At 38.5% G+C, this 16,241-nt stretch overlaps 1 protein-coding gene across 1 annotated transcript in view; it reads right to left on the bottom strand.

The window, feature by feature from the left end:
• LOC119697541 overlaps positions 1 to 16,241 on the bottom strand; it is a 177,535-nt gene that overhangs the window by 125,257 nt on the left and 36,037 nt on the right. The window contains exons 5-6 of the mRNA XM_038128415.1: positions 11,368 to 11,451; positions 6,668 to 6,837 (exon numbers count right to left, since the gene is read on the bottom strand). Of these exons, the coding sequence (XP_037984343.1) occupies positions 6,668 to 6,837; positions 11,368 to 11,451 (254 nt within the window). The remainder of the gene's footprint in view (positions 1 to 6,667; positions 6,838 to 11,367; positions 11,452 to 16,241) is intronic.

Genomic DNA, 16,241 nt, shown 5'->3' with positions numbered 1-16,241 from the left:
GTTTATTGAACCATAAAAATGGACTTCCTTACTGGAGTTTATAGTGAGATAATGAGCCAGAGAGCTGACCAGTCAGATTACCTTAAGCAGCAGCAAATGCAGTATCATCATTTACAGCAGCTGTAGGAATCATTGTTCCAGCTCAATAGAATATCAAGAAGTACTTTGGTTCTTTAATTGCCCTTTTGATCTTAAAGTGTGAAAGAACACAGTAAAAACTAAGTAAATCCCTTTTTAGTGAAAAACATTGGAAATATGGAAGATCTTCATTACTTCCATTTAAATATTTACTTAAACGAAACTCTTAATATTTACTTTAAATGAAACTCATATAATTTATGGACAAAACAATCCAAAAAGTGCCACAATTTAAAAGGGCAGCTATAGCTATACTGGGGATATTGTGACAACACAGCAACAGACTACTTACAAACATATAGAACATATTTTCCACAATTTTGCTTATGTTTATGTTAATTTCCATGCTCCCTCTTCAATCCCCCCCCCCCCCCCCCCCAACTCCGTTAAAACAAAAAAGTATCTGAGTGCCCAGAAGCAACATGGTAGGAACCTTAGAAATTTGGAAGGTTCCCAGGCTTCCAACAGAGGTCACAGGAATAAGCCTAATAGAATGAAGATATTCAGAAATCTCAGACTGCTGACCTCCAGGGTGGAGAAGTTCCCGAGCTGCATATATGGCCTCTACATCAGACTATGGGTCTGCCACGACTATGGGTGCTGACACACAACTGAGGGCCACAGGCTCTCACTGAGCAGGAAATCAGAAGTCCAAGGGACAGAAGCCCAATATCCCAACCATTGGGATGTTCACCTTTTGTATTTTGCCCCCAAACACAGGTTTCTGTGATATTTTTTTTCACAAGTGCAAGAGTAGGCTACCTATAATGAATTCAATGAGCTCTGCCTAATGATGGATTTCAAAAGAAAATTATGTGCTAAAGAAGATAGCCATAATTCCTACTATATCATGCAAATGAAATTATGAAATTGAAACCATTATACTAACTGACTGTAGAAATGCTTTGACAGTCGAATAATGTATGTAGCATATAGGTAGCTTGCCAAAAATTAACTCATCCACTTTTAAGATAGAGTAAGAATTAAACATTTTCAGCTTTTGTATTCTTGACCGGTAATTCTCAGGAAGAAAAAAAAATAAAATAAAAAAAATAAAAAAAGGGAAAGAAATAAAAAAACATGAAAAAATCCCCACCCCAACTCATTTACACATGACCCTCATTTAAAGTCCTGGTAAATGTCAAAAAGTAAGTTTCTGCTGATGAAAAGTCACCTTCAACTCTGCATTGCTCTTAGGTGAGTATATTCCCACAAGGGTTATATCAGAATGGACTACACAATGCTTAGTAGGCTAAAGCTGTGATGAGGGGAGGTCTGTGGGTACCATCAGGATATAAACATCCTTTCAGGTCCTTTCCAATCCAAACCATTCTGTGATGTGACTCTATGACAGTATTATCCAATGGGGTAGAACATTCAAGCAAATGTGCGTTGGTGTTTTTTTCAGAGGTTTATCAGACTGAGGTCTGATCCCACTGGTTAAATTCATGATTGGAGAGTAAATTTACCATCTTACATAGTACCAAATTTTTCCCATGTTCTATCCACTATTAACGAAAGGAAAACTGATCTCTCCATCATCATATAAATTGATCTCTGTGACTTGGCAAGGAATCAGAGCAGTGATGATAATGACCCTGTAAGAGTATTAGACTTAATACTCTGAGGCATTAACCTTTGTTTAACCAAAAGGTAAATCTTTTGATGAAAGACAACATTTTATTACTATCCACCTGCAACAAATAGCTCATTTCTTGCTACTATAACTTAGCTGCTGGTACTGAAGAACAAAACCTGCACTTTACATTCAGAGGCTCCTGAGTAATTCACATTGAGGTCATGGATCAAAACTGATTATATATAATGAAGATGATCAGGTCCTGCAAGGTGCTATGCCCTGCACATAAAGAGGGGTAAATGTCGCAGCTGAAACTGGTAGAGAGATGGAGGCTGTGAACAAATTATCCCTGGTAAAGAATACTAACCAAGTTGCAGTAGGAGGGTGGGCAAATAGGAAAGATGTTCTTGGCTTGTGGGGCAGTACTGATCCTTTCAGTCACCCTGTTATTAATTTTTTTCTGAGAGAACCTACATAAAACTGAGTAGTCACTTTTATTAGTTCAGAAACAGCTAAAAATTCTAGAGGTGGTAGTACTTTCCCATGGAATTTAAATTAGTGTATAGCAAGATTATGTTGCCAAAAGCCCATCAAGTGCAATCCCACTCCAATCACCACTGTTTGCTCCATCTTCAGTTTGTCATGTTTTGAGAGCACACCATTTTTAAGCAAACACGTTAAGTCAGCATTATTCCAGGTATTTCCTTTCATATTTCTCTGCCCTGTAAGATCAAGTTCCACGCCTAAGCACGTGCCCCTGCATTGTCTTATGACAAATGGTTTTCTGTGGTGCTCTGAATATCCAGCCTTGGTTGTACCTCTTCAGTTTCTACCACAACACGTCTCAAGTTTTGATTTTCTTGCAACAGAGTTTATTTTTCTATATTGAAAGCAAATGTCATTGGGGCCTTTGAAATCCTTGTGTCTACATGGCAGGTCACACAAAACAGCACTGCTTTCCAAATTTAATATTCTTTAATGTATTTGTTAACAGAACATTGACATCTGCTTAATGCTTTTTTTACAAGAACCTATCAGATCTCCCCTTTTGCATTTCTTGCCAACCTCAGCTCTCAGTTTTCTGCATTTACAAAACAGGACATGAAGTAAGAAACAACACAGCTTAAAGTTCCAGAGCTAAAATCTAACATAAACCCTTTTTCCAAAAAATACTATTTTGAGAAATGCATCTGCCCTTTCAAAAACTTTGAATCATGGTCATCTCACACACTGAGCTGCTGTTTAAACAAAAGCCATCCATTTTTTGTAATGCTACAAAGCAGAGAAAAACAACAAACTAAGGGATAGATACTTGATACATAGCTATCCTTTTCATGCCAACACTTCCGGCAATGCTCCAGAGTAAATCAGGTGCCTCATTGAGGAGAATTTTTGGCAGCCTAAAAAGAAACAGCAGCAACTAAAGTGTGTTTCTGAACCTCACTTATAAAACCAGTCTCACATACTGTAAAATCTCCCCTAGTATTTTTAACCCTTGGGCTCCCAGGTTTTTTTTTTCATTTTGTCAAAACAAAGGAATGTGAGGGAGATGTCTGTTAGACTCCTTTACTCAGCCCAAGGGTTAATTACTCAGTTTTGTAGACATTTGAAAATATTATGCTACCTCTAATGGCAAAATTGATAGAAGCTTGTTTCAGGCTCACTTTATGTCATTATGGCAGATTAAATTAACTAATCATAAATTATGCTGGCTAAAGTACATCTGCTACTCACTAAACCTGCAGAGAGAAGGGAAGAGGTTTTTTTACTGAATAAGAAGTAAATGCCATGCACAAAATTAAAGACTTTTACAAACCAATAAACATACATTCAAGCAACAAAAGCTGGAAGCATCCCAAAGTCAGCAGCATCAGATTCTGAGGACCATGGCAGCAGTCTAGCAATGAACCTGTAGCTGTTGTGGAAAAGCATCAACACTGCAATGCTGCAGGGGTATACCCATGGATCAAAGAGTAAAGAGGTCCATTAAAGAATAAAGATCAATTAAACAAGAATTAGCATGCTCACATTATTGCTAGAGGTCTTGGAATACAGTATGACTGTACTGGGGTGACCATGGCTGGATGCCAGGTACCCACCAAAGCCCTCTGTCACTCCCCTCTGCAGAAGGACAAGGGAGGGAAAATGCAATGAAGAGTTCATGGGTTGACATAAGGGCTGGGAGAGATTGCTTGCTAAAAATCTTCACTGGCAAAACAGGCTAGAATTAGAAATGTTAATTGAATTTATTACTAACAAAATCAGGGCAGGATAATGAGAAAAAAAAAACCTTAAAAATACCTTCCTTCCAGCCCTCCCTCCTTCCCAGCTCTACCTCCCCCCCGCACACCAGCCCAGGGAGACTGGGAATGGAGGCTACTGTCAGACCATCACAGGTTGTTCCTGCCACTGCTCAGGAAGAGGAGTCCTCTCTGCTACAGCTTGGGGTCCTTCCCATGGGAGACAGCTCTCCATGAACTTCTTCAGCATGAATCCATCCCATGGCTACAGTTCTACACAAACTGCTCCAGTGTCATTCTTTCACGCAATGGGGTCCTTCAAGGACAAGCTATTCCAGTGTGAGTCCCCCACATAATCACAAGTCCTACCAGAATACCTGCTCCAGCATAGGTTCCTCTCCACAGGTCTGCAGGTCCCACCAGGACTGTGTCCCAGCATAGGCCTCCCACAGGATCATAGTCTCCTCTCAGGCATCCACCTGCTCTGGTGTGGGCTCCTCCATGGGCTGCAGGTGGATCTCTGCATCCCCATGGTCCCCCCCGGTCTGCAGAGGCACAGATGCTTCACCATGGTCTGCACCATGGGCTGCAGGGCCATCTCTGTTCCACCACCTCCTCCTCTCCTTCTCCATTGACCTTGGCTGGTGTACAGGGCTGCTCTTCTCACATATTCTCACTCTGCTCGTCTCTGGCCACAATTACAACTGTGCAATAGCTTGCTTGCTTTTTTTTTTTTTTTTTTTTTCTATTTAAATATGTTATCACAGCGATGTTACCACTATTTCTAATTGTCCCAGCCTTGGCCAGTGTTTGGTCCATCTTGAAGCCACCAGGGAATGGTGCTGCTAGACATGGGGGAAGCTTCTGGCAGCTTCTTACAAAAGTCACCCCTGTAGCTGCCCCCACCACAACCAAAACCTGTCCACACAAACTCAATACAATGACATGTTTGCAGCCTCTACTTCCAATGTCAGCTCTTTTATTTTCTGTGCAAAGGGACTGAATACACCATTTCTGTAGTCTTTTAAGGGAGGGATGGATGTATAGATCATTGATCTAGAAGGAAACAAATTTTACAAGGATCCTCTTCTTACTCTCAGTATTGCAGAATGCAGATGTGACAGCCAATACTGTGTCAGTGGGACTAAATTCCTTAGCAGGGCATGAAAAATTTAAGTTAGATGTGTGAGAGGAATGGATGGAAAACACAGGCACTTAAGACCTCTTTGTTGCAAAGTAAAGAATGAGTCCCTTTCTGAAAACTCATGGTGGACCAGCTCAATCAATCCCACTAAATGAGGATTTCCTTTCTTTTGGACTAATGTAAGGAAGAAAAGCACTATTGTATTGCATTGTATTGTATTACATGTAAATTCACATCTGTAGTTGTCAGTTAAAAAGCAGAATGTAGTTTCGGGGTGACCAGATAGATTGTTTCTGTCTAGGAAACAAACTCTGCTGAACACCTCCAAAAAGATTCCAAGTAAGATGATCAGCCATGTTACCAGGTTTAGAGGGAGGGTAAACAAAGTTTTGACACATCTGTTGTGTTCCTTCAGGTCTCACAGAGCCTCATGAAGCTTTGGAGGCATCTGAATACCCCAAACACAGTTAAAGTACAAATTCTCAACACATTATAATCTTCTGGAAAGGTGCAGCACTTTCTGTTCACATATTCCCAGGTTCATTCTCCGTCAGTCCCTTGAGGCAGATGAGGTTCTTAGTACCATCCAAGTCCTTTTCCTTCACAGTTCCCTTCCATTTCACATTCTCTGAACAGTATTACCCATACCACCTTCCATGCATGATGCATACAGCTATAAAAAAGTCACAAGGAATGAAATATAGCTACAGGATTTAGAAGAAAGCAGTAAGGAAGAGAATTGTGTCCCCCACCATCATGCAGAAGGCAATGATAAGGTTTAGCCCTGCAGTGGAAAAAAAAAATCTAAAAACTTCCCCTGAAAATAAAAGAAAGCTTAGATCACCATCAGTCACTGGATAACCTATTTTAAGCCCATCAGAGCCAGTGTGCTGTTCTCATGTTGCTAATTAAAAATGATAGATTCATCAATTAATCTCTCTTCCTGTCCTCTAGTCTTAGTATGAAATTTTTCAAAGGGACAAATGGTCATTAGGTGCCCACAAGTATCATTTCAGTCCTGCAAACTTGTGCCTTTGTCAACATGAACCAGAACCTGTCTCTTTATGCCATAAATGAGAAAAAGAAAACCTCAGAAAGCTTTGCCACCCTGACAAACATAACAGATTTATAATGGCGAAATAATCTTATCCCCTGTACAATGAACACTGCTACATAAATCCTCCCTGGGCTCCAATCTGAACTTGCTTGCTGATGAATAAGCCTCTGTTAAATGTGGCAGAGAGAGATGTCCTAGACTTAGTCTCTTGATTGAAACTCAATTGCAATATTACTACATAGCAGTCAGAGATCCTCCACTATTTAGGAAAGAAGCCATGAAGGCAATCTATTTTTATTCACATTGAAATGGAGACAAAGATAAAGGTCTTGCTGTTAGCTTAGTGAAGTGCCAGTCACATAAAGCATGCCAATGACAATGGTTATCCTTTCCTCTTTCAATATAAGTATCACCAGGCAGAGAAATAGAATTGGGGTGTACAAGGTTAACAAGCCAGCATCGTGTTATGAAGCAAGTGATAAAATTGTCTTATAGTTCTTAACTCTGACCTGTTCCAGTGAAAAGCTGCCAAGCAGAATTATGTCATCCTGAACATCTCTCTCAAACTGTTCGATATATGAAGGAATCTCTTCGTCTTCAAGCTCCCTGTGAAGGTCACATGCCTTACTGGAGCTGACAGGCATTACAGCGTCCGGAAAATCTTCACTGACGACACGGGCTGCTTGAAACAAAAGTGGCAGACTATCTCTCAGCAAATGGGAGTGCATTCACTGGTTACTACCCTCTCAGTTAGTATGTTTGACCCACCAACATATTAAGTATGAAACAGCATCAATAACACAACTGACAGGTGCCAAATGCCAGTACCAGGAAAACTATCCTCAAGTGCAACATCTGAATTCAGGTACAAATTTAGTATGTGCAGTTTTTTCCTTAGGTACTTTTTAAAAGGCATGATCTACATTTCCACTGGCACTTTGCTCACCTGTTAATCTTAGAGGGATTGGGATTTGGAACAACTTGGCATTCCTTCCTGAGGAAGAGGAGTAATAACTGCAATTGAATGGGAGTTTTAGGTGAAGTTACATCAAGCATTTCATCTTCCTTTCAACTCACCCCAAATTATTAGATTCCTTTCCCTAGGTGTATGTGGGCAGCTCCTGCCTAATTAATTTGGTCCAGTTCTGCTCTCACCCACACCACTCCCCTGATTTCACTGCAATGACATATGAAGAACCAAAGAGTACATGCACCACATAAATAAAAATAAATCTAATTTTTAAAGTCAGCCTTAAAGAGAAACTTTGTCTTTTTTCAGTTTAATTGATCATGCTATGTTAAAAATAATTTAGATAGTCTCATTCATATCTGCTATAATACTAACAGTAATTCAGATCATAAATAATGACAACTATTTTTGCTCATGTCTCCACATTAGGATCACTAAAAAAATAACAGATATCAGATTGCCCATATCTATCTGTCTTGCTTCATATTTCTGTGTGTAAGCTTTTATAGTTCTCTGTGCCTATCTCTTAAAGAAATTGCCATAACTAGTTATTTGCTTCTCTTTGTCCATCCTACAACATGAAAGCAGTTAAAAGAGAGGTTTTTTCCCTCAGTCTCCTTTGAAGTCTTTCATTCTCTAATGAAGACCAGAAAAGGAAAGATAAAACTAAGGCTATTAACATTTCCAGTTTTGCTCACTGCTCATTGTTTAATGACTTTAATTGTTAAGCCTCCCGAGTACTTAAATCACCTCAGTGCCACCAACACACAGGAAGTAGGGTGGGTTTTCTATTTAATTACAACAGGATACAATTCAAAATCATGTTGGGGGAAATGTACAGTAGATATAAACAACTCAAACCATTACCTTAGGGTACACATCTCTTCATGTAGCACTTTACAAACCTAATGAAAAGTGATTTGACCTACAACTATTAACTGCAAAAACAAAACAATATTTACATTTAAATTTACTGTAACATTAAGGGTTTGGCTAGGAGAGAGAAAACCCAGGAAGCATAGGAAAAAGAAACATTGCCAAAAGCAGAAGATGGAGCATCTCTTGTTCCCCTTGATGCTGGTGTTGTACACAACAGGCCATATGCTAGGCTGGTATAAATCAGCCACTTTACTGCTTTCACAGGAGCACTGCAAGTTAACATCCTGGGAAGTCAGGAAGATTCAGGGTAGAGCAATAGTCAAAAAGGGAATAAAACCATTTGGTTGAGAAAGATAAACATGAAGCAATTCATCAAAATATACTTCTTCTTTTTTGTGTTTCTTATTTTTGTGAGGAATCATATCAAGTGAACTCAATTTTGATGGAAGACACTGGACTCATTAGCATAAATTTTGTCAAAAAAGAGCAAAATAAGAGAGCATTTTCAAAAGCCTTTTCAAGGGAAGCAACTCTGAAAAATAGAGTGATAAATTACAATTTAGATTTGAAAAATATTTTATTAAAATATTCATATGCTCATTTAAGCACAGTTGCTTATTTGCCTGCATTGGAAACAAGGAGAGAACAGGCTGAGCTCAGCTGATCTGCTCCTTCCACAGTGTCTTTGCAAAGAAACTTCTCAAACTTGGTCAGCATCAGGTTGGTCCTTGCTTGAACTGATCCACAGGTTGAAGGATTGAGATCATGCCCCAGAGCAATACTTCACCAAAAGAAAAGCAAACAAATCCTTGCTCTACAAAAGTAGCCAGAGTTTAAAAATCTACTACTTTGTACACAGAGGATAAAATGGCTAAAAATTCATTAATGGATTGATAAACTAATTAAAAACTTGCTGCTTGAAGTTGTTAGCATGGGCATCAAAAGTTTTCATTGCTTCGGATGTACCTATCTCTGACAGGTTCTCATGCTTTCCTCGTAGTTTAAATCACTTCAGCACAGGCTGTATTTGCAGATGCTGGACTCTAATTAAAACAATCTCTCCAGTATTAGCTTGACTGCTTGTGACTTAATTTACTTCTGCATTTGTCAATCAGATAGCAGCAGTTTATATACTGAGATGATAATTTAAAGGGTATATTCAGCAGCAGAATACAACTCAGGATGGGTTTGATGCATAAAGCTGCAACAAACGCCATATGGAAAAATAATTTGGGATACCTGGTCTAGAAAACTGTGCACAAATTGTATCCAAAAAAGTTCAGTGCTAAAGTCCCATGCACCAGGTTCAGACAACTAAAATTCTGCAAAACTTGGCACTTCAATTTTTTTGTTCTTGCCAAAGAACAATATAATAGAAATTACTTTTGGCATTCACGTATCATCATTTAAAATGTTGATGGATCACAACTGTACGTTGACAAAAATGCAAGGTAAAAATATGTAGTCTATATCCTTAAAAACAAACAATCAATGTTGCCTTTTAAGTTGCCTTATAATATGAAATAACACATATTACAAGAGTGACCAACAGGTTAATCAGCCACAAAATGCTTTAAATATAAAATTATATAAATTCTGAGCCATGTTCTTTCCTTTCCTTTGGGGATCATCTATTAATTAGGACTATATGACTACGTGATTTTTCAGCTCAGTGGCCAAATGAAGAAACGAAGCAGTTCTGTAAGAGTGGAACCAAATGAATCCTAGTTTTCTATGGTTTTTCTGATGCTAATAAGGGTCAAACTCCCATATTAGCTTTTCCCTCGGTGGAGACATTAATAATGCTTGTCTGCTCTGCTCAACTGCCCACTTCCATAAAACTGGTAGGGAAGTCATACCTGTGAGACTTGCTCCCTGTTAAAAAAAAAAAAGGGTTGGAAGTGACCAACTAGTTCAAATACTGGGAGGGAAAAACACAGGCAGAAATAAATACACCCTGATATATGCACAGAGGTGGAAACTGCACAAGCCTCACATCCCCAGGAAAATCTCTTTTCTGGATTTGCTCCACCCAAGCAAAGAAAAATAAAAAATTCAGCTAGAACAGTGTGCAGCTTCACCCACAGGACTAGCTCTGATACCCATCATGGCACTTTTAAGAAATAAAAGGACTGAGGCACACCTTGAGACACACAAAAGCAGTGGCCTGCAGTGTGTCCCCCATATGCTGCCCTCACACCTGCACAGGGGCTCTGATGTGCACGTGGAGAGTGAGATACACATGCTGATGCATTTTCTTGTCCCAGAATTGACATTAACATAGAACAATTGAGATCTTGCTAATAAGTTAAAGGGTTTTTGCTGAAACTATCTGCATGAATTTAGTTGTGATGGTTGCACTTTTTTCTCCTTGCATTTAAATGAGATAAAAATGGGTTTCAAAGATGTAACTGATATGACCAGTGCCAGTTCAAGAGATTTTGCAACCGTAGGCAAATGAAAACATTTGCTTCCTCTAGAACAAAGTTGCTTATAAACTAAATAGTCGTAAAACAAGTTGCAGCTCCTGGAGCTCCAGTGCCGTAGGCAACCGCCTGCTCTGTCTCTGACAGACTAGGCCCGTGTATTGCTGAAATACAACAGGAAGCCTCATACAGATACAAAGGACACAAAATAACTGTGCACAAAAGACATCTGCTGAAAAAGGAGGGGGTGGATAGGCAAAAAATACAAGGACGGCTCTGAGCTGGGCTTGTGCAAATGTCACTTCTCCTGGGATGAACCAGAGGAGAGCAGCAGACATGAGCCTTGTGCAAAGGCTGCGATGGTAAAGGTCTTGTGAATCGACCAGGTTTTAAGTAATGCCTTAAATGCCTTAAAAATGAGTGAAATCAAAGTAAGGCTGTTTGCTTGAGGTGAAGAAATCTCTTCGCACATATTTAATTGTTTTTACTGTAGATGGAACATCAATTTGTATTTTCTAACAAAGACAACACTTTCTTACTCATCTGTTAGTGTAAATTCTTGTATAGATAACCTGAAACAGTGCAGCATGACCCATGCATCAGACAAATTGCCTACCCATTTATCAGCTTAAATAAGGATTTCCATTTCTAGATTTGAGCACATAAGCAATGATATTTCCAGCCTTCTTTCGTAAGTGTGGAATTCAACATGCAGTGAAGCAATCTAGAGAAAGCACGCCACTTAAGTTACAGTTAAAACCACATAAACATGACACAAAACAAAAACATTTGGAGAAAAAGACCTTGCAGAATTGCATTAAAATCATAATCCCTTTGACTTTTGAGTTCAAGGGGATGGATTACCCTCTCTCCTCCCCACATGCAGACTCAAAAGAGTTTTATTTTTCTTTATGCAATTGACTTTGTTATTTACCTTGAAAGTCCAGCATCTTGTTTTCTTCATCTAGAAGCTTCATCAGTTTAGAGTAAAGGATTTGCTCATCAAATTTCACAGGATCTTTAAAAAACAACAGTGAAACAGCTATAGTTTCTTCCAGTAGTATTTCAAGAAATACTATTTTAAATTGAAAATAAAGATATAAAAATACAAAAGCTAGGAAGCCCTTTGACACTTGAAGATAGTTTTTACAGTGCTAGTTTCATAGCTCAGAATAAAATTACAGTCACTTGTTTGAAGAAAGAAAATTCAAAATAAAAAATATAGTCTTTTTTTTTAAATGGTGGGCAATATTATGTGTTGATCTGGACTGTAACTGGTTTATAAATTCTGCTAATAGAGTAGCTGAAGTGACTGTTTGTATTCAAATTTCCCAATGAATTCTATTTGACTCTTAATGAAAATCAAAATACCCAATTTATTCTAACATGATTTTGGATCTTCATTAGAAATTTTACCTTGCTATTCATAATACTAACACATTATCTAGTATGCATAATCACTACAACACTCTATGAATTTTGAATTTGTGGCTGGTTAGTCATTCAAATTTTCAGCAATATCTGCAGATTTTAAAAAGCAGCAAAGGACATGTGCACTTATCCTTTTCCATGAGACCTGAAAAAAAATTATTTAAATTTTCTACATTCAAGGGACAAATGAGCAACTGCAACCATTTTCTCTCCAGATCTCCCAGACCCTGAATTCTCTAAGTTGTCAGTGAAGACAGGCACACAGAAGACCAAAGAAATGCATGCAAGGCAGGTGGATTGAAGTACAGCTACATGTAGGCTTGGGTAGCTCTTTTTAAGTGCTCAATAGAATTTCAAAGAATAAGTTTCTTTTTCCCATGAAATTTCAGAGGCAAGATTTTCAGTTACACTGATCTTTCAAAGAAGATAGTGGCTTCTGCAAAGCTCTTCTGAAAGTATAGAATCTTTCACATTTCTTTTAGCCTGCAACATTGAAATGTTCCCTTGGCAAGGGGGCAAGTAAATCCATAGTGGGACATTGTTTGCTCTCAGGGCATTATGAACTCATACAAATTTCCAGAACAAATCTAATTTATCAAATACAGGAAAGATAATTGCCAATATCTTCATTTTCCCAGAATAACCAATTAAATAATAGTTAGTGGTTGAAGATTTGCTTTTCACCAGGTATTCTCTTTGGTCACTGAGCCAGCTTCCTAAAGTTCTAAGAAAAGTTTAACTTCAACATGTGCCCTGATTTCTTCATGTTTTTCTTGTTTTGACTCTTGCTCATGAGAACCTGCTAGTTGGAAAGAAGAGGTAAACCAGTATGGTTTCCAATCAAGGGATAACCATGCAGGACCAAGCTTTAGCTCTGACCATCTTTTTTAAATCCATCCACTACATACAAATGTACTTCCACTAATTTAACACTTCTTCAAGGAAAAAGAAGCCAGACAGCGAGCCTGGTTTGTAAGTATTGACAAATCACACTGCTTAAGGTAGGAAGGCACCTCTGGAGTTCATCTAGCCCAGTTTCCCCTGCTCAAACACAGCCAAGGTGCCCAGGACCATATCCAGGCACCTTTTCAATATCTCCAAGGTAAATGTTTTACTCTTAGCAGAGGTATTGGTAAATATACCATTATAACTGCTCTACAGAGGTCCACACAGCCAACCTGAGTCTGGTACTATTGCTATTTGACTTTTAAGCAAGAGTTATCCCAACCCTTGAGCAACATTTTTGCCAGTGAGAAAAAGGAGGACCACCAAAAGACAGCTCTTCACACATGGACCTCAGGCTTAGCATGATATGCAATTGACTAAAACCATCTCTCCACTCCAAACCCTGGAAGTCGATGGACTAAGAGCCTTTCCAAATTCTGAAATAAATAAACCCCCACACACACAATACAAGATCAGCATTTATGGTTAAGTTTATTACTCAGCCTCTTCAACACAGTCAAGGGAACATTTCCTCCCAATGAGAACTGTATTTCCATATATCCCTTATGTCACTGCTCTGTCCGTACATGATTTCAGGCACACATGCACAGATACATAAATCTAATCTGCGTTTCATTCTCTGGTTATGAAGCAGATCATGACTCACAAAGCCTTTTCATAAGATGAACCAAGGCAGGACCAACAGGAAAAAAGTCTATCCTTTAAAAACTCTGAGCCAGAAGTTAACTTCCAAGGTATTTCGCTATCCTAGACAATGAATGGGGAAATTATTTGGATTAGATATAATTCAACCTTGATCAACCTTGATTTTTTTCTACCAGAACACAGAAATTCAAGTCAGTTAAATGCAATAGAGCCTGCTTTTGTCAATCACACAAGTTTTTGTCTCAAAAGTTTAAAACCTCCATGTGTGCTCAGAGTTTCTCATGACTTTCAGAAGTGAGCAACTTTGACACACAATAGATAATTTTTTTTTTTTAGATCTGACTACAGCTGTGCGCCTAGAGAGTCTTTGCAGTACAAATAAGCACAGGCTTAGAAGCAGAGGGCTAGCAAGGTAACACAGGAGAGCTAGCTCTTGCGTGCTTTCGGCTTGTTAGCGCTTAACAACAGGAGCCAGGCCAAAGCACTCAGTGCATAGCTAAGCACTTCATTACCATGATGATGTTCTTACTTAAGTCCATGCAAATTCAGGCAGGCCCGTTCCCACCCTTTTTATCTAAAAGCCGTGACAGCAGAGGAGAATTTCCTCTGCTAGACAATACCTCCTGGTTAATCTCTCTCATACCTATGCATAACTTCTGTTCTCCCAGCTCTGCAGAGTCACACCCTCCCACTGGTTGCTATCGCCCACAGAGAGCAAAGCTAAATATCTCACCTAAACTGGCAAAAAAGAAAACCAAAAAAGCCTCCTCGTGCACTCTTACTAACTCTGGGGTTTCCTTCTGTTAGGTAAACACACATCCAACTCTGTAATAAAATTGCTCTCCGAGGAAGACTTTGGGAGCAGGATTGTGAAAAAGCTAGAGCTTAGCACTCAGTTCTGGACTAACTTCATTAATTAAAAAGAACATGGTGTAGACAACGCTCTCGGAGCATGCTTCATTTTGCTACAGTCGCAGAGTGAATACAGAACAGCCTCATTTTTACCTGCCCATTAACTCACTGTCCTTGATCAAAGTCTGTGTACACTGCCTATCGTGTTCAGAGCAGTTAAGGCTTAGAATTTAAATTGTAAACCTCAATATTTAAATAGAACTGCATATGTGATCTCTGACATCTCATTTTCATGAATGGAAAAGAATATTCTGACACCAAAATTACATACTTAATTCTGCCTCACCTTCCTCACTGACCTCCATCCCACACTGCCTTGGGTTTATTTCCTCACCCATCAATGGGTCAAAGTAATTTCTGCTGTATTCATTTCCTGTGGAAAGCACATGAAGTAAGGGTCAGCGATTATTAGAAGCACATGAACTAAAATGTTAATTTTGAAATCGACACCAGCAAGCAAAGGGGTATTTTTTGCTGCTTTACAAGCTTAATTTTTTTAACAAGTCCTCTAAGCCTACTGGTACTGCAATCATCTTGTGAAAGGTCAGAAAAGGTAATTCTGGAAACAAGTGCACTTTATGCTACTTTTTCTCAGGAATTAATGAAGAAAAATTCGCACATTTAGATGGCAGAAAGATAAGAAAAAATTTTACAAATACAGTATCCCCAGTAAAAGTCAAACTATTCTTGAAACACGCCGTATGAGTGAATTTTCCATACTGCAAAGGAATTTGTATTTCACAGCTGACCTCTCCAATTTCAACAGTTTTAAATTTCACCACTGAGGTTTCAACGTCTGGTGCATCTTTAATACTGTATTGAACCAGAGAAGTGTTTAATTACGGAGGAGATACCAGGATACTGCCTCATTAATCTGAACAGCAATTATGTTCAGTTGGACTAGGTAACTAATCCAAGATTTTGATGTGATAAACCCACCCATTTTAGTACTTGGCTATTTTAACAGCTACTTTTATCTGTTCTTTAGAAAATAAACAAATTTACAAAAAAATAAGTTGCTAGAATTATCATAAAATGATACAGTATCTAGCTGCCTGGAAGAACTGATGGTAAAAGCCAGAAGAATTTTCCTCACATAAGCAGGGAGGAAAGGCTTTTTCCTCAAATTATGTATTTTCTTCAGCGAAAGTGCTACACTCTGTTAAAACCATCCACATGTTCACTGGGTTGTCAAACACTGTAAATTGTTATTAAACAGGGGGAAAAGATATAAAATAATTAAGTCCATAACAAATGTTTTAATTGCTTGAAAAGACATGGATGCATATCCTGGAAAATACATAAAAGCTAAATGTATGAGGGGGTTAATTCATCCAAGATACACTACGGTTGTCTACAGTGTATTTGTTTTAGGATCAAAAATAATCCAAGCAGCAGCTCCTTTTCAGAGACTAAATGAAACTTTGATATGAAACTAGGTTTAATTTATATTTCTGGACTGGCACATTTTGACTGTCAGTCTCTGTTCCTTCAATGTAGTAAGTACAAGAACTGAAAATTTGCTTTACCTTGAGGTCTCAATAAAGAAAAAATAAATGAGTTTCATTTTTGTTACTTTATCTGTCAACAACTACTAGGCTGGTATGAATCTTGGCAGTATGTAATCAAAGTCTTATGTACTGCAATAACAGAGCCATTCTACCTTATTCACTGTAATTGTTTTTCTCTAGCACAAAGCACCATGATGTTATATGAACACCCCTTCACATGTTGGTAAAATAATTCACCTATGTGCTAAAAAAGAAAATGATGATGCATTTCTTTATTCAATTACTTCATGGCTGTAAATGTAAATTGCTGGAACATGTTTTGCACCCATTCAAACAATACTCA

Source organism: Motacilla alba, chromosome 2 (genome assembly GCF_015832195.1).
Source record: "Motacilla alba alba isolate MOTALB_02 chromosome 2, Motacilla_alba_V1.0_pri, whole genome shotgun sequence".
In the NCBI taxonomy this organism is placed as follows: Eukaryota; Metazoa; Chordata; class Aves; order Passeriformes; family Motacillidae; genus Motacilla; species Motacilla alba.
The sequence above is the reverse complement of the archived record's forward strand: the minus strand, read 5'-3'. Positions and strand labels throughout refer to the sequence as shown.